This window comes from Corvus brachyrhynchos, unplaced genomic scaffold, assembly GCF_000691975.1.
Source record: "Corvus brachyrhynchos isolate BGI_N302 unplaced genomic scaffold, ASM69197v1 scaffold26, whole genome shotgun sequence".
NCBI classification, from domain to species: domain Eukaryota; kingdom Metazoa; phylum Chordata; class Aves; order Passeriformes; family Corvidae; genus Corvus; species Corvus brachyrhynchos.
Genome location: NW_008239324.1, coordinates 6,843,013 through 6,865,739, shown reverse-complemented (window position 1 = coordinate 6,865,739; position 22,727 = coordinate 6,843,013). Strand labels below are relative to the sequence as shown.

The 22,727-nt window shown below is 39.7% G+C and overlaps 1 protein-coding gene across 2 annotated transcripts; it reads right to left on the bottom strand.

Moving 5' to 3' along the window:
- Window positions 1–4,342: 4,342 nt before the first annotated feature.
- On the bottom strand, window positions 4,343–22,711 carry PRMT7 (protein arginine methyltransferase 7). Of its 2 annotated transcripts, XM_017741012.1 has the most exons (18): window positions 22,691–22,711; window positions 22,130–22,305; window positions 21,315–21,351; window positions 20,717–20,866; window positions 20,060–20,168; window positions 19,246–19,358; window positions 17,864–18,105; window positions 17,540–17,717; window positions 16,339–16,466; window positions 15,393–15,549; window positions 14,895–14,978; window positions 13,842–13,889; window positions 12,942–13,031; window positions 12,127–12,288; window positions 9,680–9,754; window positions 9,051–9,211; window positions 7,771–7,867; window positions 4,343–7,209 (listed from the first exon to the last, which is right to left on the bottom strand). In XM_017741012.1, the coding sequence occupies exons 2-18, from the start codon at window positions 22,222–22,224 to the stop codon at window positions 7,054–7,056; spliced, it is 2,082 nt and encodes a 693-aa protein (XP_017596501.1). In that variant the 5' UTR covers window positions 22,225–22,305; window positions 22,691–22,711; the 3' UTR covers window positions 4,343–7,053. The 2 variants fall into 2 exon arrangements, with proteins under 2 accessions (XP_017596501.1, XP_017596502.1); XM_017741013.1 differs by lacking the exons at window positions 12,942–13,031; window positions 13,842–13,889.
- Window positions 22,712–22,727: the final 16 nt, after the last annotated feature.

Genomic DNA, 22,727 nt, shown 5'->3' with positions numbered 1-22,727 from the left:
GAACAAGGAACACGCTGACAACCATGTTTGTACATTAACACACCCCGTACATTAACGGGGCCCCAGGAGCTCAGCCTGGGCACTAATCTGGTTTGGGAAGCACTGCTGAGATGGTCTGAGGTGCTGGTGCCCCTTTTGGAAGAGAAATGCTGCTTATGCCTTTACCCTGCTGCTTCATTCATGTCGTCTGTGACATGAAATAAACCCCTCAGCCTGGCAGCAGTGCACATGGATGAGACTGGCCTTGAAGTGCTTCAGATCTGTGACAAGCACAAAAGAAAATGCACAAAAATTAAATGCTTTGTCAGTACAGACCCATGATATCTGTGGAGCAGAGCACTCCGATATCTAGGAAAGACTATGTCTTCATATTTCGATACAAAACATAAAGCCTGTTTTGTATCGAAATATGAAGACATAGACTTTCCTAGATATTTTTCCTTCTTCCCTTTTTGAAGACTTTTTTTCATGTATATTGTGGGGTATGTGTCAAGATAATGCAAGAAAAGATAAAAACGTAACATTTAACACAGAAGTTGACTTCATAGTTCATTTATTCTGCTGTGCAATGCAGAAGGAACTGCTAGTTTTTGTTGAGCACTAGTCAGTATTTGCAAAAAGTGAAGGGCCAGGGCAGGGCAGGGGTAGAAATTAATTTAGTGCATGAAGAAGAGATGGCAGCTTCCCTAACAGTTTCATACAAAACAGAAACACATACTAAGCCATCATAATGCAGTATGCCAGCAGTTTTCAACACAAGGCCGTAAGGTATTAACAGTGCCTCCACCAAACCCTCCATCCTTGGCATGCAGCCCTGGACACTCGGGATTGGAGCTCTCTAATGGCACACAGGCTGCACAAGAGAACTGCTATAACTTACCACACCTTCCCACCGCCAAAGCCTCTTCAGTGCATTCAGATAAAGCTTTGGGTTTGTGCATCAATTCCAGAAGCATAAACTTTAGATGAAATTTATTTCTAGGCAGAAAGAGCTTTTGCTGGAGAGAGGTTCAAGTCCCTAATTCTGGGAGACTTCCCGTCAGCTCTGACAGCTCTGCTCTGCTCTCAGGACCAGCCTGGCCAACAGGGACACAGCAGCTGCAGGAAGAAGAGATGGGCACTGATTTTAAGCAAGACCAAGGCTCAAGAAGCAGCAATGCCAACACTGTCACTTAAGGGCCCATCACCTAAACTCCACTAAAGTAATGAAACTACTTGAGTTGGAGTCCAAAGACCATTGTTACTCAATAGAAACAGGCAATGAGAAACATTATGGAGAACACCTAAACAGCATCAGCTCAGGAGGTAAGAGACACAAAACCCCAGTGCTGATTTAAAACAGCAGGAACATGAGCAGTCAATACTAAGGCCACTGTCTTGGCCCTCAGTACCACGTCCCAGCATGCCAGGACACACACGTGGCATAACAGCCAGCAAAATTAGATGGTCTGAATATTCTCTTCACACCAGTTCATTACTCCTGTGTTCTTGGTGCCCTCAGGCTGGAAGTCACACAGACACACTCAACACATGAACTTTTGTTTCTCAAGTCCCACTATTGCTCACAAAACACAGCCAGCCCCTCACCCAGCTGCTCTCTCATTGTGGGCTCACAGCAAGAGCTGACACATCTTATTTTGGGTAGGACACAGCCCAGGGCACTGGGATGCACAGGGAGGGTTCAGGAGAATGTGTCCATCCCCCCTGCAGCTCAGCCCCTCAGGAGCCTGGCAGGAAGGGGCACTGGGACACGATGAAGTGCACCCCTGCACTTGCCAGGCGCCAGTCCTGCAGAGCCTCCGATTCATCCCACTTCTGGATGCACTCCCAGCCTTTCCACCGCACGTGAGGGTGCCTCATCCTCTCTCATCAGTCCATGGGCACAAGTGACTTTGCTGCTGCCTGTCAAGCAGGCATGAGATGAGACATGCAGACCTACTGTACAGTGCCTCCAACCATTCCTAGAAACACTGCAGCTGAGCAGGGATATGGCATTTTGGAGTGCCGCAGTGAAGGCTGTGTCTCACTCCCACCTCATTCATCGCCGCAGCTCAATTTATTTGCTGATTGTCAGGAGTGTGAGTAATTGGTTTCTTAGATACCCTAACAGGAAGCCAGCAGGCACCTTATGTGAGGACAGATACAGCAGGACCCACCACCCTGCAGAAGCAAGAGCACACTCAGTAACCTGCAGCACCCACTCCCTTCTCCCAAAGCACGAGAACATCACTTCTCCAAGGGAGTGATGTAAAAGGCAAGAGAGAGCAGAGGCTGCGGAAAATGACAGGAGCAAGAGGCACAATCCACAGCAAAGGGGCTGCTGCAGCTCGTCATGCAGCTGCACTTCAGCAAAACCCTGAGGAAGAACCAGAGGAAGAACCAGAGGGTACATGGCCAGTCTTGTGTAACTTAAGGCCAAGATACCCTGGGACTGTGCCCACACCTCTGTGAAGAGCAGCCAGACTTGCAATTACAGGGCTTTCCCGTGGCACACAGGAAGATCATCTGCTCTCATTCATTCATTAGTGCCCTTGTCCACAAAAGAGGCATCTTCAGGGCTCTCAAATCCTAGGCAGACTCCTCCTGGGGGGGGAAAAAAGTGGGTCATCTTCATGACAGCTTTTAAAAATAAGACCAAAGCTCTATAGCTTTGTAAATATATATATTTAAGTATGTCGTTTTTATATAATATTAATATATTTTACATGTACGTTAAAACCCAGGTGGTTTTAATTACTGAGCTATCCAAGGATTTACTGCCTCTGAGCCTTTATCTGCTGCATCTCGGTCAAACCTCATAAGGCTGCATCTGAAATCACACTGTGCTAAGAAAACAAATGATTAAAGCAGAGCTGGGGAGTCAGGGGATTAGTCTATTCTGCACGGCCTTGAGCAAGTCATTTTTAGCTCTGAGGCTCTAATCTTATAGTGAGCCTGGGGCAGATGAAACACTCACACACCCACACAAAGCACACTTAGGTTTTTTCTCATCTGAAAAATAGAGATGACAACACACCCCTCTCTGAGAAGCATCTTAATCACTAATCTGCATTAAATGCTTGGAAATGTGAAGTATTACAATGATTAAGTACCAAACCAAATTAACATTTTGCAATGCTATCAGAGTCAATAAGGTAGAATGACAACACAAGCACCCATTGTATTCAGCTCACAATCATCATTGGAAAAATCCAACACCAGGAAGCTGTAATAGTCTCTCCCCCCCCTAACAACCAGCTGTAACTACAAACAGAATACAAAAGATGAGTGACTAAATGAGTTAGTCCTGAAATGCATCCTCTATCTTGTTAAATGCAGGAAGCCCACACAGAGCAGTTTCAAAGGGACTAATGAAGGAGAAAAGCAAGCTCCAGGATCTCAGTCCTTGAAGTGCCCAGCCTTCAGACAAAAGGTACCAGTTCTGCAAATAAAGGAACAAATCTTGCAGCTGCCTGACTTAGAAAACACCCTTTACAATGCAAGGCTTGTCCTTCATTAGGACCATGACAACTTCACTGTCCAAGGAGTACTACTCACTCTGTGTATTCAGCATGAGACACTTTCCTGCCTGCCTGCTTTAACAGTAGGTGCAGGTCTGGATTAGATTTACTAGCAGTTGTCACCTTTTTCACTAGTTTTCCACTTCCATGCATGTATGTACATTGTATCTCATAACACGACGTGTGATTTGAATGAGACAGCTGCATTTGGCAAGACTCTGCATTTTCCTGATTTATAATGTGCTAGAAATTTCGAAGTGGGTTCTCAGCACCCTCTTGTGGAGCTCTGCTGTGGTAACCACCACATCTTAGTAAAATTACATCGCAATTCAGAACTACAGAACAGTTACTTCCGCAGTAAAGCCAAAATTGGGAAGTTAAATGCAAATGGCAACACTTGGTAGTTTATTATGATTTTTAATGCCTGACTAAAACCCATGACTTGCATTAAAAAAGCTGCCCAGCTAGACATCGGCTCTATTGCAATATCTGAACTGTAATACTGTTAGTTCAGTGCTGGCAGAGGATCCTGTTTCTATTAGAACGTGCATCTGTACCTGCAGGCCTAGTCAGGATTGAAGCTGTTGTCATTAAGAAAAAAAATTGCCTGTAGTGGCAGCACAGAATAAGTTCCTTCCAAGAGAAAATAGGATTCTTGCTCTGCTTATTAAGATGCCCATAGCCAGCAGCTCTTCCAGCTCAGAACATCACTGGAATGCTTCTGTCAGGTCTGGGAACAAATGGGAGGCTGAATGCTGCTCCTGGGTAATGTGTTTTTTTGATAAAGTGGCCTTCCTCCCCCAAGTGCGTGCTTGCAGTAAAATGCCCTGTGGAAGAGGACAGAGATAGAAGCAGTCTTTTATTTTGCTCTTGCACACATGTGTAAGAAATGGCCAGTCCCCCCCTGTAAGCAGCTGTTTTCCACACAATTTACAGATCACATTAGGTTTTTAAGTCCAACCTGAAGAACTCATGTAAGTCAAGGAAGACTGATACATACAGTAAAAAGTCCTAAGTACACACACACGTGGTAAGAGCTTGCCTCAACATAACAGCTCCCAGCAATTTTAACCAAATCCTTAAAGCAGCTGTGGTGCCTGTCTAAATGCACAAGCCAAACCAGCAAGCATTAGTGATGTTGGTAACACTCACAGTGAACTAAAACATGCACAAGGTTTCTTGAGTATATCCATCAGATTTTGCTTGTCTAAGGAACCCAAAGGTGCTAAAATATGCGCGGCATTCCATCCTTCCAGTGGTTTGGGGTTTTTTTTGATAGCAGCAATGCAATTTCTGCTCCAGGTATACTGAAATTTAAGATGTTTTCCTTATATGCACACAGCAGACAGTTCAGCCCTGGGAGCACAGTTCTGCAGATTGCTGCTACTGCATAAAGCCTCTGCCCTTCCCCTTCACTGCACTCACCCCTGAGAACCTCTGCAGTCCCAAGTGTCACAACATCAAAAGGGTTTAACAAGGATGCCCCTCAGTCACCATCCCTAATACCCACTGCAAGGACCACATAACTTCAACATACATAACACTCGTAACAAAATACAAATTCCCATCAGTGTGGATTTCTTCCCTTTGGCATTTTAACAAATTTATGTTTAATTTTTTCTTAGGAAGCACAATTCAGGAACATCCATACACAGTTACCTTTGAGAAAGTTAACATTACACAAAACACTGTGATTTTGGTTGTGTTTTTTTCCTATCTTATTTTTCCAAACATATAAATTCTAATATATTGCTATTATTTTTGTGTTCCCTATAGAACACTGTATTCTCTTGCTGGATCCAGAATGACTTGTGCAGTTAAATGCACTTTCAGAAGCTCTTCCTACTGCAGAACAAGAACAGCAGCTCATGCTTTCTGTGTCAGGCCAGACTCAGGAGTTACAGGACAGAGTCAGGAGAAGAGCAGCTGTACAATATCAGCCTTTTCCAGCCTTGCACAATTGTGCCTGTGCCTTTTTTTAAAAAAAATAAAGGTCCAAGCCTTTACTACTTTAAAGGTTTGGCCATATTATTGTTCCCTTTCCAACTGTACTGTGTACAACACATAACAACAATATTTGCTACCATACTTTCTGTGGGCTAAGCACAGTGTATCAAAATTAAAACAACTGTTTCATGAACAGCAACCTACATATTCCAGCAAAGTCTGTAAGAGATGACAGACTAAAGTTAAGCATCTTAAAAGTGCAGTTTTGAAAAGTGAAATTCACAGACCTCAGCAGGAGCTGCAGGGTTTCTGTTCATCAGGAAAATGGGTCTAAAAATTTAGGAATATTTCAGATGGCTTGTGGGTCTATAAATATGATCACACCGTTAGGAAAAGAAAAAGGAAAACATTTTACTCACAAGAATGATGTATCATGGTGACCAGGAAAGCAGAGTAGGGGAGGCTGCTGCTGCCTTGTGGCTTCCTCATGGTATTCCTTTCACTTTGCTAAAGCTGCTGCTCAGAGGAAATAGGAGTAGCTTTGGTAACTGTTATCCCTGCGGATGGCTGACACAATTTGGGACTGGCAGGACATTGATTTTCTATCAAAATCTTAATAGGTCACACATACAAAACAGATACACCAATTGATTGTTCATCTAAAGCAGAACTCATTTCACACAATGCCATTGCTGCCAGTGTGATCTGGAGAGCAACTAAGAAAACCTCAGTAGTTGATGTGCTACTGCAGAGCACTTTACAAGTTAGCCAAACTGGCAGGTGTTATTTACACCTCTGATGAAATGAGTTTAAGAGCACATTTTTAATCATATATGGAATATTACATATCTCATAAAGATTTTCTTTTTAGACTACTCCCATTCTTTTCCTTTTGTTTCTGGTCAGACTACCATCAGTTTGTCACTTCCAACTAATTTGAATATGTGCATTTTCTAATTTCCAGTTACAACTTCCCAGATTTTGGTCACTGTTTGGCAAAGGACTCTTCAGAAATGCAGCATCACAGAACATCAGTTCCAGCAGAACATCAGTGCACCACAGTTTAATTCACTGGCCATTTCAGCTTAGAACCAGCCACAACTTAGACAAGTCTGAGAGCAGCTAAGCTGTTTCCTTCTCCCTATTAAGTGTACTAATATACATATGTAGCTTGACTTGGGATTTTTTTGGTGCACTCTGGAGATTATTTCCCATTTTACAGTGAAAAGAGCACAGCCTAGAAATAGATCTATTTAACTGACTTTTCTCTAATGTCAGTGTTAAGGCCTGGTGACCTCATATGCATGATATGCCATGACATAACCAGCTGCTACTGTCAAGTCAGCTGTTCTGCAGCTCATTAACACTGTGTGAAACCCTGAAAGAGATGATTTAAAGCATGTGTATATATGGATATATATATACAAGAATATACCTGTCCCTAAGAAATGGTTCCTCTCTACCTCACTAACTGTATTTTGAAAGTTAGAAGTATGTTTCAGAACAGTCTGCTCTCTGAACACAATAAAAGAAACCCCCTGCTATACAAAAAAAAAAATACTGTATGTTTATTATAATTTAGGAATATGAACAAAAGGAAAGTATTTTATAATAGCTTAAAATCCATGGCAATCTCTCCTGTCTTTGTGTCAAAATTTATAGCATATGTGACAGCAGTAGGCTCTGACAGAATTTCTGATTCAATAACAGAGCTGAAGAAATAAACAGCTTGCTTGCAGTGGGGATTCCATTCACAGATTCCCTACAGGAGAGAGTTAAAAGTGAAAGCAGTCAAAATCTCCAGTATTATTACTATACAGTAAGAATGCAGTAAGAGTTCTTGTTCCCAGCTGAGCACACAATGATCAACAGTTTTCATTTACACTGCCATCCACTCCACTATGGAACACATAACTTTAAATACCATCTGCTACATCACACACTGAAGTCACCGAGTCAAAAATGGATTTGGCCAAAGAATATTGAGACAGAATACTAAAAATACTTACTCCTTACCCTCCAAATTTTTGCTTTTGTTAAACTGAGATGAGGTTATTTGTATGAAAAAACTCTACTTTGACCTAGCATCCCATTTAAATCCTGAATTTGATTCCAAACTAGGGAGCATTTGGATGTAAATCAGACTCCGATTTTAAGGTACATCTCCTGCTCCCCACTAAAACATGAACAGGTATTTTTACTAATTCTGACTACACAGTATTCAAACAGAGCAACAAGGGGCACTACATAATCCAAGCATGGCCAACAGAGACCCGCTGCAAACACACAGACTTTGACGTAATAAATTCGATTGAAGATGTACCTTTTCATTTGACATTTGCATCAGTCCTGTACTAACGGAGACATCAGCAGCAAGGTGATATTCCATCCACAGAACTGCTCCATGGCTCTTGCCTTTCCTGGGGAGAGGGGCAGGATAAAACCTGTTACTGTACATAATCCTGGCAGCTTAAACACTGCACTAGTGTTTAAGTGAGAGCTGTAAGAGCATGAACAACTCTTTCCTTGAAAGAAAGCTGAACAGCTGACTGAGTTGGTAATTGGGGCCAGCAACTTCTAAAGTATTTGCAGATATGAGATCTAAAAAAGGCATGGAGGAGAACATGTCATAACTACATCTGCTCAGCAGCATAGGCACTTAACCAGCACTGAATAACATGGCATAAATTACACAGCATACGCTGAGAACTTCCTTCAGAGACCCCAGTTTCTATTGACTCTGAATTTAGAGGAAATATTTACCACACACACCATGTCACTTCATGTGCCCGCTCCACAAGGAGCAGAGGTCATGCCAGTGTGCTGCCTGTAAACACAACTGCTGCAAAGGCACAGAAACCCCATGCAGATGGCTCTGGAGTCTATAAAAGCTTGAATTTTGTTTAATGAGAAACACAGCAGTGTTTGAGCTATGTAAGCTCCAGATAGTTATAAAATAAAACTTTCTTGGGTTTTTAATTCTTAACAGCATTTCAAGTTTGAACAGATTTAAGCACAGTCCACAGTTAGAGTGGAAAGTATCTCAGAAGATGTGGCAAATATAAAGATTGCCAGGATTATAGTTAGAAGGAAGAATAGCATATACATTAAAAGCTATTAAAACAGTCATTTTAAAGCTACTAAACATAGTAATTCATTCATTATTAAACACAATAATCTGACAAGCTACGCAGGAGCTTTTTCTGCAAGAACTCAGCAATGGGCAACAAACAGGAAGATTAAAAACATCCAGATAATGCTTTATTTTCTCTTAACTATAAATTAATCTATTTAAATAATAAATCACAGTGACAGCCAGTAAAATGTTATTTTTTTAAACAGAGGCATATTATCTAATCTGATAATATCTAATATTATTGTATTATTGTTATAGCCTATTGTGAATAGCCACAGAAAGTCTGCGTCAGAGCAACCTCCAGAACCTTAGGTCATGTTATTAAAAACTGCCAAGCACATTTGCACCAGTTAAGTGTATTACACTTAGAAGAGCTCTAAACTCAACTCATCTGAAGAGCTGGAACTCTACCTCCTGGTAGAAAAATGGATGATGACAAGAATATTTATTGCACTGAGAAAACTGACCGTAAGAGTTTTACAGAGCCCTCGGTGCTGAGACAGTGTTGTGGTACAGTCTTTGTGAAGTCAAATGTCAAAACTTCCTGTGGGTCTGAGAGTGACTTGCAGGGATACTCCCACAGCGGGTGAGGTTCTGCTTCCCTGGATTCCCTAAAATTCAGAGAATCCTGAAGAAAGGAAAGAATAAAATGAACTGAAAATGACAGAAATGCAAAGAGTCCGTGTTTTTAAGTTAATTATGGGTCCTGAACTCAGAGTATTTAAGCAATAAAGCTTCAAGAGGGCAGGACTGCACTTCTCAGGCACAAGGGAAAAAATGTCCTACATGTGTGAAACCAAATGCTGTGATTGGGGCCCTGATCCCTGAAATAGAAACGGGCACTTTCAAAACACAATGCACTGACATTTTCTTCTCCCTTGAGATGAATTCCTGTACTCCTCCACAATTACTGTAAACGTAATCTCAATGGCTAACTCAAATATGGATATTGACAGCACAGCTCTAGAAACTGACAGAAATCTCAAACAATGAGGTGCTGCCTAATGCACAAGTTTTTCAACAGTCACTAAATGCTTTATTAAGTCAAACTGAATTTTTGTTTTCCTGGGACTTGTGCTGAAACTATTTTTCTTACTTTAATCATATCATCCATAGTCTGGACATCAAAACCTTCACAGATGCCACATGGACTCCGGATTCTCCATAAGTCCTACAAATGAAAACAGGATTTTGTTTGGCTTTATTAAAGGAAACAGGAAATCTTGAAATAATTTTAGCTGTAGCTTAGACATTTGATAGCAAGCCAGATAAAGACTTTTTACTGTGTATATATTCCTAAACCATTACAACTACCACAAGAATCAGAAGATAATTCTGGGAAAAGATTTTTTGAAGTCGGTTAATTCTTTGATCACTGTTTTCAACTCCTCTAAAGAACATTTCTTAAAATCTCTGTGGGTAGTTTATTTTAGAGCAGGTATGGATTTACCAAGATCTAACTCTTACAGCACCTCCACTTTCACTGTCCAGCACAGGTAAGTGCTCCCAGCAGTATCAAACATCTCAGAGCCTACCAGAGAACCACACTTCCCTTTAGCCCCCCAAGGTGGAGTGAGACCATTTTAGCCACTTCACACCATGCCTCTCACGGACTTTAGCAACCCACTGGACAGACAATGATTCAGTTCAACATTTGCCTTTTCTTAGACCTCATTAATGGTCTCTTAACATGACAATTCACTAACTACAGATATATACACTTTTTATTACCTGTTCATTGTTGCACTTACTCTCAAATGTTCCTGCTTTACAAGCTGGCAGCAGGACATTTAAACAAATACCTTTATAACTTCTGCCTGAATACAGCATGAACTAGAGTGACTCTCTAAGAGTCTCTGAATGGTACACCCAGCAGAACTATCAAAACAGACAGGCAGCACTCTGCTCCCTAAATGCAATTATGGATGAAACAAGTTTATAACTGAAGTAATCATCAAATTGTTTCTCCTGGATCCAGGTTTTGCTAATTGCTTAACCGTGACGACACATCCATTCTGAGAAGACAGAACAGCCTACAGACCCTGTTCCGCAGGAGACCTTGCAACACCGTGTCTATTCCCTCTAACCAAGAACTGGTAAATGCAGAGGTTATTTTTAAAATCCCACAGATTCCAGTCTTTGAGTCTAGATTCACCACTGAGCAAAGAAGAAAATGTACAATTAAAGCATCAGCTTTGGGGATAGCTTAAGGGAACAAAATACAAGTTAAATGTTCTATCAGAATGTTTATGTGGAATCATCTCTGAACAAACCCTGTATATGGAAATGTAAAACTGAGGCTTAGGTGACACGAATGTTACTCTACATTCTGCTCCTAGACTGCTGAATAATCTTCAGTAGTCACTGCATGCTTTGGTTTCCTCATCCAGACCATGGAGAGAATAATGCTTACTTCCTTACAAAATGCTTTGAGGTCTAGGGAACTAAATCCTCTAGATAAGAGAGCAGAATTAGAATTTACTGCTTATCTCAATCTGATTACTGTTGATTAGTCTAAGTATCTGCTCCCTATTACAGAATTCAGATTTACATTATTTACTCAGTATATACTTAAACTCTCTACATTTTTGCAGAAAACTGAAAAAATGTGCATCACAGCTGATTAGTCCCAGAGGGATAAAGAAAAACCCCATTTTCACATGCACAAATCAAAAGCAGAAGTAAGAGAACAAGGTTAAAGGGCATTCGAATAAGGAAACTGTTAAGGGAGAGAAGCTCAGACACAAAACCTACACAGCTGGTGAGCCAGAGGGGAGAAAAGACGACAAAAAAACCCAGGCATTGTTAACAGATAAACTGAAGGCTGGTTTTTTTTATGTGAAAATTCATTAGATTATAGGAGTTTTACTTAAAGATATGTATATTTATTTACACAACACTGGACTACAGAGTTCCCTCACTTAAGCTATTGGACTTTACATATTAATGAGGAAAGTACTTCACTAATTTCCATTGTCACTGTAGGTAAGCACTTCACAATCTTTAGGTACAAAGTCCTTAATAACTGAAAAAAGTAAGTTTATAACTTTGTACAGTATCTGAAATATGACTTTTCAAAGTATTTTTAAGATGTGCTCATATTCAGAGCTGTGCACAGCCTTAAGCAGTTGAAAAGAAACCCCCATACAATTGAGAATCCTGCCTACAGTCTTATAAAGCCTTGTTTCAAAAAATGGTATGCTGCAGAATATCGACTTGATACATATATTTATATATAGTATATATAATAAAATATGAAATTTTATAAATAACCACAACTGTCACATGCTTCAGCACTCTCTAAATAAATATATTAAAACATGCAGCCCTTTCATTTTAAACAGCAAAATTACTTTAGTTGATTTGCTGACAAGAGATGACTGAAACAACAACATTCACCTTCAAGATATCAAATATTCTTTTCTCAGCTGGTAAGTACGAAACATATTGGACAGTATTAAGATGCAATAAAGTTGTCATTTAAAAGTCCTGAAAGAATATTCAGTTTTAAGTGGATTTGTGTAAATATCTAAACAATCTCACCTGGAACTCCACAATCATCATGTGCAAAGAAGCAGACTGAGGTAGCACAGTGACATTGCTGGCAAGGTGAGTGCTCACAGCTGTCCTGGCATACCAGAAATACAGGTTATGCCACGGCAACAAACTTGTAGTGAAAAATGGCTCTCCCACAAGGACAGAAATCTTGTCAAAGAAAGGAAGACATAAAAATCATTGTAATAAAGTACAACTCATAACACAGGCTGTTTAGATCTTCCAATAGCTGCCAGCACAATATATTAAGTGAAATCATCTAGATAAAAACTTCTACTGCTCCCTAGGGATTTAATTACTGTATACTGCACATACAGCACACTGGACATTGTTTTGTGGGTTTAGTTATCACATTTTAAATTGAATTTTCCCACAACAAAGTTTGTGAGAAAATACTGCAGTTTGAGTTTGGAAGGCTTTGAAATGAGTGATATAATTCTTAAGTTTTAAAGTATGTTATTACTTCCAAATAGATTGCAATCTTCTTGAGTGAAAGAGCTGTGAAAGAGCTACAGCCTTGTAGAACACATGCAGTTAAACCAGTTAAACTGCCTTAACAACTGGTGCAATTATGCAGCAGGGAAAGTCAGACCCTTCAGAAACAAAGCAACAACCCTCCCACAATCTTTAGTCTCCTTTAGTTTTAGCTGCACATGGTGTGAACCATTTACTCATGACATTTTATGGGAACTGGGACATAACAGGATTCATTGTGGTGGCACAGTAGGAAAGCAAGATTCATTTTTACTTCCTGCTCCCTACTGACCCCCTGAAATTCAGTACACTGAGCAACTGTAACATACCTTTTTATCTTCCAAATGAGAAGGCTTCAGCAACTCAGGACGTGTTTCTATTATTTTAATTTTATCTTCAAGATGATTTGCTTTAAAAAACTAAAATCAAAAAGTAGCACACTGTCTTTATCAAAAGCCACAGTTGAGACCAAAATAATAATTTTATTGAAAATAAATTAGAAAAAACCCCCAGTAGCCAGAAGAAATTTTAATATAACTTCCTGCCATAACTCGTGAGGATGATACAAGTCTATGGTTCAAGGCTGTATGCACATAGAGCCAACATGTCACACCCAGGGAACTGAAGCACATGCCCTCCATAGTCCTTCAATTACCTACGTAAAAAGGCAGATTCCTCACCTTCATTGATTTATACTTTGAAGCATATGAGAAGGATAACCAAGAAAAGTAAGAATCACTTCAGCTATGAATACACTGCATATTTGGCTTCTCTTTGAGACCAGCTTCGGGTCCTCATTTGCCCACCATTCCTGGTTTTGCACTCCTGAGCTGCAGGCTGAGCCAGACCTCTTTCAAATACACAGTGTCAACTAAAGGAGCCACAGCCATATGATGACTTCAGGAAGCTGCTTCCAGACACTTCTTAGGCACCAGCTGCCTCTCCTGAACAGCCTCCACTCTGCTGGCAGAGCCTCCCCTGCCCTTCCCCAAGGCAGAGACAACAGCAGAGCAGGCATCCCCAACTTGTCTCAGCTGGAAGACAACTGCTGGATGCTGCTTGCCAGGTAAGACTGGTGCAGGCTGTGGGATGCTCTCACTGATCCTCAGACACAAACAGCCTGGCCTTTATCACCAAGGCAAAGGCAGCAGCAGAGCAGCAGCTCAAGCAGACAAGCCAAGAGGCATCTGCAGGAGAGATCCAGCTTTAAAAGTAAATGGAATACTCACTTTTTCCATGACAGAACAGGACACACCAGAGTTTTCTAACGTAAACACCTAATGAAAATACACAGTTAGTCAAACTAGCTTTATAGTTTTTAATTAAAAGAATATGTAACTGAAGAATGAAGAAACAGTTCGATGCCCTAGTGAGCACAGTTCATAAGAACTATGCACCTATTCCACAGCCCACTATAATAAACATTTTTAACAACGAAACACCCCCCCAAACTACAGGCTAAATAATTGTTTTCACAGTTATACCAGAAAAAAACTCATCCGAATGCAAATATTTCTTTTCCATCTTTAAGTTGCACACAGCATATTAACATTTGTTCTAAGCACATATTTACTCATGAACTAATGCAAGCATATTGCCAGTGTGTCAAATCGTAAATAGTGCTTAACATGACCAGACTGTGTCAGCTGGAAAGTGCTAAGAAGCTTTCTGCAGTAAGAGAAAACATTCGTTTTTATCCAAAATTGGTGAATAGTTAAGCAATATACTACATTCCTGCAGATTATATTACATTACACATTCCCAAATATTCAGTTCAACACTAACAGATTTTAGTTTAAAGAGCCTCGTGACATCAAGTAGGGAATTTATATATGTGAGACAGCCAGGAAGCTCTCAGCTCTCAGTTACACACAGACCCAGTATTCTTACTGCTTCCTACTTTGCTTTTACAGCTCTTCCACTCAAGACCAAATAATAAATGTAATTATGGTACATAAAAGAAGAAGAAAACCTTGCCAGACATTAAGGTCCATAGAAAGAGTGCTTCCAAAAGCACAAGATAGAAGATGGTAAACAGGAAGCAGCACTTTCCTTCAAAACTACACATCAGTAAATGTCAAATCTGGTAATTATTTATCTTCCTAGACTTCAGCTTGATCAGAGATGAATTTAACCTCCCCTACAACACAGTGTGAGCCTATTCCTCACTTATCCCTGATGGGGCACTGGAAATAGTTAAATAATGAGTTGGAAATGAATTACATAAGAGAAAAATACCAACTAAAATGCCAAGATCTGAAAAACAGGATGAAGTACTGTACCTGCTTTGCTCCAAGACAGTGAGCCAGCACAGGCAGCAGACTGCCATCACTGATACAAAGGCAAACACTATCTGTTTTCAGAACCTACAGAAAACAAATAGTCATTGTTATTCTTATTCCATAGGGAAAAGTTTTCCGTACTTTATACACTTTCATATCAAATAATGGTAAAAAATTCTCATTTAATGCCATTGACTTAGGTCTGAAAAAGTTTGCTCAAAAATGTATTAGATGTCTTCATTCAACTACCAATACTACATGTAACAAACACACAGAACTGCTATAAACTCTATGCAAAAATGGCTGCTTACCATTTAAAAATGTAATTAGAGTTTTCAAGACAAAAGTATAACTTACATCTGCTGATGGATAAGAAACATACTTTGTGAGCAAAGTCCTTTGCAGGGGACAAACAAATTCCGTAAAGAATTACTGCAAATTAACATTATGTGCATCCATCAGAGAAGCCAATAAAACCTGCAGGCAACAAGCACTCACCTTCCTCAAGGCCTTGATGTATTGGTGTGTTCGGTTCTGATCATTCAGCTCCCCAAAGCGGGCTCTGTTCCAAAGCAGATGAGCACGACACCTACAGACAGGACTCTCCACGCAAACATCTGCTTTATGCTCTTCATCTGCTTTATTTTCCCCTTCTCTGTAGAAAATTTCAATGAAATATTAACTACAGCATCAGCAACATGGTTTTTGCAAACAGGCACATGTATGCATTTTGGCTGATATGCACATTAAAGCATATGAACTCTGCTGTCACTTTTTCGAAGTTACTGGTTCTCCAGAGACATTTTTGTAACTCTGCATTTCCAAATGAAGAGAGGCCAAAAAGAATTTTCACCTTCTTTAAAAGACAAAATCAAGAACCATCCCCATTTTCCCACTGTGATGGTTACGTACTTAAGGCTTTGCTCTTTCAGCAAACAGTTACTTGTTTGGATTCCTAATTAAAAAAGGCACAGCAAATTCAGACATTTTAAAGCTAGCACTGTTTTTTAAAAATGTTAGCTGCTATCGTCATCACAACCAACATGATTAAGCTCTTTTTAATCTGAGCAGAAAGCAGTAATCTCTAAAAGACAGTGCTGTCTAGGAAAATAGAAAATGGAAACACAATGGCAATTATTTCACTTCTTTACCTATGTGCCACCTCAGCTGAGCTGTTATTTTAGGATTTCCAGGAATCAACCATTAGTGTTTTATGTTTCTTTGTCACAGAATGCAACCAGGTACAAGGTAGGAGCTTGCAGTCCAACTGTATTTTTATGCATAATGTGTATTTTCCACCTGTGCATTGCCCATGAAGCAGCCTTTCATATTTTTCTAGTCCTTGGGTTCTTACATTGCTCTTCTACAAAACTAGATGCCCTAAGAGCAGCAAATACTCCAGCTAGGAGTAGTACAGCAGCCTTTTTCACAAACAGATTGTTACCTGGCTTTCTGCAGGTTGTACCACACAGAGTACTCATCACGACAGGCAGTCAGGTACAACTTCTCACCCTGCAGAACTGGCTCCTCATTTGGAAGAAAATAAACACACTGCATCCAGTGATCTCTCCACTGAAAAGGGTTATATATATACAAAGCCTTAGGAACTCGCTCATAAATAGCAAATGGAAAGTAAACAAATAGCAGGAAATCAATTAGGGAGAATAGGCACAACTTTGAAAATGCACTATTAAGAATCTCATTCAAGCTAGCAAGGCTGAATAAATACCACTATTACAGGTTGAATAATATTGATTTCTTGCAATACAATAAGCCTGAGACCACTGGCTTGCTCACTAGCCAAGCTTCTATTTCAACAAAATTAAAAACAATCCAAAATTGCTTTGCATTTATTAATGCTGTTCCACCTCCACAGTTCACTTGTTAGAAACTTGTATTGAATTGCTGACAGCCTCATGCACCTAGAATTACGTCACTTAGTGTCACTCTGGTCACGGCACAACTCTTTTGTGTTTCAAAAAGCTGGTTTTTGCACTGCAAGTATCCCATGCTGAACAGTCATTCTAAGCTGACTGAACACCTCCAAGTTTAATATTTGAAATTATCATTCTCAAACATAAGTGTAGACAATCAATAATTTTGTAACTTATTTTTTGACTAAATTCATCCTACTAGTAAATACATTCACACAAAACCACAGGAATCTGACTTAATAGTGATAGGGTTTCTCTAAATATCCATATCAATCCAGCATTTTCCTACACCAGCCTCTTTTTTTTATGAGCATATAAACACACTACCATAAACATAACACTTATTTGGAAATTTAATAGAAGAACTACATGGAAGCAAACCACAGACTAATATTTTAACCAGGGATAAAGACTAGTTAAGGAAAAAGATACAGAAATCTTTATTTCTTGAAAGTAAAAGAAATAACAGTACCTGGAAGTCAGCTTCGGTCTCTAAGTGTTACATAAAAATTACTCTTTAATATTAAAGAAAACCTCAAACGGGCACATACCATAGCTAAAATTTCTACAGTTTGCTTATTTAGCATCTTCCAATACTTTAAACATTAGCAAAGTTCCTAAGCAATTTAAGGCAGAGCTGCTTAAACCCCCCAGTACTCAGAAGAGTTGCTCAGTCATCTGACAACAGTATCTGAAGGCTCAGTATTTTACCTGCAAAGCAGAAGTGGGTTTTACCCAGTAGGGAGCCATTGTACAGTTTATCATCCCAGAGGGGTCCATGTCAATATCCCACCAGGAAAGGACAATTTGTGCCTTGCCAGACTTCACAGGCTCCAGCTGCACTCTATAATAGGTAGAAGCACTCTGTACTGGTTTACTGAAATCCACACTGCAGAGAGAGAAGCATGAAAATCATAAAAAGAAATAGTTCAGCATTCTTCAGAAATTCCCACCAGCTTCTTAAGCTGAATGCACAGCTTATATGAAAGGTGTAACAGGGTAACTTTGTTCTGAACAAAACAATGTCTCCTTTACCTGAACATTGTCACCACACCACTAAGGGTAGTGAAGTCACTTAAAGGCATCTGGTTCAGTTGGATATCACAAACAGAAGGAACACCTGGACAGTTCTCCATTTCTGAAGGGGGAACAAGAATTTTTTCACCATCCTCTGCTTCAACATGAACAGGAAACAGTTTCTTCCAGGACCACATTCTTTTGGATTCCACTAACTGGACATACACTGTTGCCCTGTGAGGCACTGCCTCACATCCTTCCTGAGTGTTCAAAACAAAGGGTAATAACACTCAGTAAGTTTGGCTTATTAACATGAGTGAAAATTAAATCAATTGAAATGCAAGCCCACTTAAAGGAAAGTTGGACTGGGAGCTTCAAAATCTAAAATACAAATTATTTTGGAGACTTTTGTAACATCAGAGCAATTTATCTCGCTGTGAAATAGAATATACGTATCTATCCTGTTCAGTGTGGTTCAGCAAGGCCAGATTACTTCATTAACCATACATTATCAGTTTACTAGCCTCAGTTAAACTTGCATTTCCACTCTCATTCTGAAATAAGAGATTTATCTTGGGCTTCTCAAGGCAGAAATCTAGTAAGCTATCAACAATAAAAAAAGAGTTGGTGATTGCAATGAGAAAATAAGAAAAATAATTTATGCAAGGACAACTTTGTATCCATGTTTAAAGAGTAGAAAACATACAAGTTGTCCTAAAAATCCCACAATGAACTAAGAGCCAACCATGAAGTCCAAAAACAATGCTTTTACAGAAAAAAAGACTAATTGCAATTTGGAATTATATATGGAGAGCAGTACAAAGTTATGGAGTGCTACTACGTTTATAAAGTGTCTTTTAAACTGGTGAAAGGAAACCTGGAAACCTAAATAAAGTTTTGCCATCCACATTTTAATGAAGGGAAAATATAAGAAAATGTAGAAGAGAAAGCCCTAAAAATTATACCTGTAGATCATATGTTCAAAAAAACCATACTGATTTAAATACAGTGTTTAAAATATTTTCACATGCAAAATGCATAAGGAGTAGTAAGAGCACAATAGGAAAAAACAACCAAAAATGAACCAATGCCTGGGAGGTAAAGTTCATCAAATTTAGGAGAATTTAATTTTTAAAACATCTTGGAACGAAGATGTTATTAAGAAGAGCTTCAAATCAGGACTGGATGCCTTTCTGAAAGACACTGGTTAACCAGCAAGTTATTGGTTTCAACACAAAGCAACCAGGTGTTATTTCAGAGCCTGTGATTTACTAGCAGAGCTAATGGTGTATTTACCAAGGGATACAGAAGCCTAAGTTCTGTATAATCTCTATCCTACTTCAAGAAAAAGCAGAAGAATTTCTCTACTGATAGATGTGACACACTTTCTGTTTTCTTACCTGTACAAGGTATTTGTGTGCGTGCTCATAGGTTGGTAAAGCTCCTTCTCCTATCAGCTCTGTATCAAATAATTCTGTTACCAGGATGTTTGCCCGACACTGCATATCTCCATCTAAAAGACACAAATTAATATCGTAATGTTAAGCCTTTATGTAAGTCTTTCAAGAAAATGCTATGTGAATACACAAGTAATTAAAAAAATTATTCCTGTCAGAGAGTCTGCTGAAGACTGGAAATTATTTTCCATTTGAAATGCAAATGGCTACTGAGATATTACCAGAACACTCTCTTTCAAAGTAGATTTCCAGTGTTACTTTCTGGATTGTAAAGTATCACAGAATCCTTAAGGTGGAAAAGACCTTTAAGATCAAGTCCAACCACCAACCCAGCACCATCTCCATGTCCACCACTAAACCATGTCCTCAAGTGCCATATCCACATGTTTTTGAACACTTCCAGGGATGGTGACTCCATCCTTTCCCTGGGCAGTCTTCAATGTTTCACAACCCTTCCTGTGAAAAAATTTTTCCTAATCTCCCACCTAAACCTTCCCTGGCACAACCTGAGGCCATTTCCTGTCATCCTGTCACTTGTCACCCAGGAGAAGAAGCCAACCCTCACCTGGCTACAACCTTTTCAGGCAGTTATAGAGATAAGGTTCTCCTCTTCTCCAAGCTGAGCACCCCCAGCTCTCTCAGTGCTCTCAAAGTACTTGTTTTAATTAAAAATATATGAGGAATACGAGTAAGACATATTTCTTCATAATTTTCAGGTACTTGCCATTTTTTTTTAAGCCTAGCCTATTTTTCTCACCTGGGCCAACTGTGACTTCAGTGGAATGCTTGTTGATTACTTTGATCTTGTCAGAAAAACCATTTTTCTCCACTATCTTCACAGCAGCATTAGCCATAGGCTTAAACACCTGTGAACAGCAAGAGTGTAACAAAATGGTACCCTCATGTCAGCTTTCAAAAATGGAAGGGCACCAACACAAAATGCAATATATTTAGTTCTGAAAAAAATTAACATCCTCTGTATCTTCTCCTATGTTTGAAGTCCACTACCATGAAACAAGGCAACGAGCTTCACTTGAAAAATTCAGACCTCCACTGTTACAGAGTATCAGTTGCCTCCAAAAGCTACTCCAATTTAACTTTTGAAACACAAGAATACATATTAATATTGTAGCATTTACATTAAACAAACTAATTTCTTTGTAAAAATAAAAATATATACACATACATCAACAGAAACCCCCAGAGACTTACAGGTGCTGAAGACACTGTCAATGAAACCAAAACAACCAGCACTGAGATAGTCACTGAAATAGGCCAAAACCCTGCTTTTATTAACAGTGCAATTGTGAAGAGAATTTCTGTTTCCTTCAGAACAAAAATAAGAGAGATAGTCTGAAAATAAGAGCATCACAAAGAATGTGTTGAATATGTGCAACTCCTAACAAATGCTCACCTCAACTGCATAGCAGAAATCTGCCCCGGCCGAAGCTGCCATCATGGACAGGAGTCCTGTGCCTGTCCCTATATCCAGCACAATTGCTTTCTCACCTCTCTCTTTAACTCTGCTCACTGCAGCACGAATACCTTGGTAGTATTTCACATTCTGCGGAGAAGACAAAAAAAATCAGCAACCTTTTACCCATTTATGCTTTTAAAGACATCTTGCGTTCTCTGACTGTGAATTTATAACCAGAGAGAGGCCTACTGTGGAGGCATCACAATAGTCTTTCAAAAGATTACTGATGGAATAATAATTCCACTTTTACAGCCTTTGAAATTTCATCTAATGAGCTCTCTGTCAAAAATGTCAAACACAGAACAGCAAAATCGGCTACCAAATATAAAAATGTTCTGCAGTAAACAACAGAACACTAAAGTAAGATGTAAGAGGGCATCTGTTGATCTAAGAGCAGGTCTGGTACCTTAGAGAGTACAAAAATGTAATCATTTAATCTTTCAGAAAAACCTATATAACAATCAGTGACAGCTATTCAAGAGAAATGAAATGGCTCTTTTCCCACCATTCAACAGGGTTTTGCCTCTATACTTACTCTGTCCTTATCATGAAGCATATCTGCATAGCGTGACCTGCAATAAAAGATTCCAGTTAAAATACTCCATTCTGCAAAGCAACGTGGCCCATACATGCACAAAAAACTGACATATGCTTTGAGGATCTGAAGTGTTTCTCAAATCTAAGGGATAATGTAATTTCAGTGATCTGGCCATCAGCATATAAATGAACTCATGAACCACTGGCACAAATCCTCTCCACATAATGGGCCCAAGGCACAGACCTATGGACAAACAGCTGTGAAGTAGCACCTGAGACAGATGTAGAGTTATACAGAGCAATGAAAGACAGACTACTAATGACCTATCATTTTTTATTAAGACTTAAACTTCTTTGGTTCCCCCTTCTTCACGGGTTGCACTACTCAAACATACCCCAAAATATATCTTCCCACATTCTCTGGCTGTTACACTAAGCTCTTAAAAAGGCAGAACAGGAACAGACAACTGGCAGTTATATTTTGCACTGGCATTTAAAAGAAATTTAGTCAATGCATTTTGCCCCACCTCAGTCACTGTCAGTATTAGGATCAGCCCCACAGAAAACATTTTAAAAAGTTTACAAGGAAACTATTTGGAGAATAATTCACAAAATTCGACATTGACAGTTCTGCCTTGTACACCACTGGGCACATTTACTGACATTCAGACTATTCTACAGTCTGTTTACCTCATGCCCTTGGAACTTCTACAAAGAAAGACAGACCCCCCCAAACTATCATTAAAAAAAAGTTGGATTTGCTCGTTTTTTGGTATCTTTTAACGGAATAGCAAGCTACTTTTCCAAGCATACCTTGCAATCTCCTGGTGGTAGTCATAGTCCTCACCCTCTTCTAACCACTCCATCGAACCAGTGGTTGGATTAGCTCTTCCACAAAAGGTCTTCATGATCAATCTCAATTTGTATTGTAGTATTTATGTATTATGTACAGTTTTGACTTCACTTCAATATAATACACCAAATACTGGCTGTGAAAAAAATCCAAACCAATCATAAAACTTTTAGTAAACACAACAGGCATCGCTTTAGCTCTGGATACTTGTACATTTCCCCCACTACACCTGCCTTGGCCAGAAGTACGAGTGACTGCTTTACGCTTCTTTCATAAGGACGTTTTAAGCTAAAATCTGTCACCTAGTCCTAAACTGAAAGGGAACCCTAAAGATCATCTAGGTCTAATCCCTGAGAACACAACACAGAAAAAAAACCAAGCCAGCAGTAAAACCTCATGGAAGAACCCCCGTAAGTGAGCACAGCGGGCCGGCGGCGGCCCCTCTCCCGGAGTCCCCACAGCCTGCCCGAGGGGGGACCCACAACCCCCACGCCGGGACCGGGACCAGGACAGGCCCGGACCTTCCCCGCCTCAGGAATGAGCTGCGATGGGGGACGG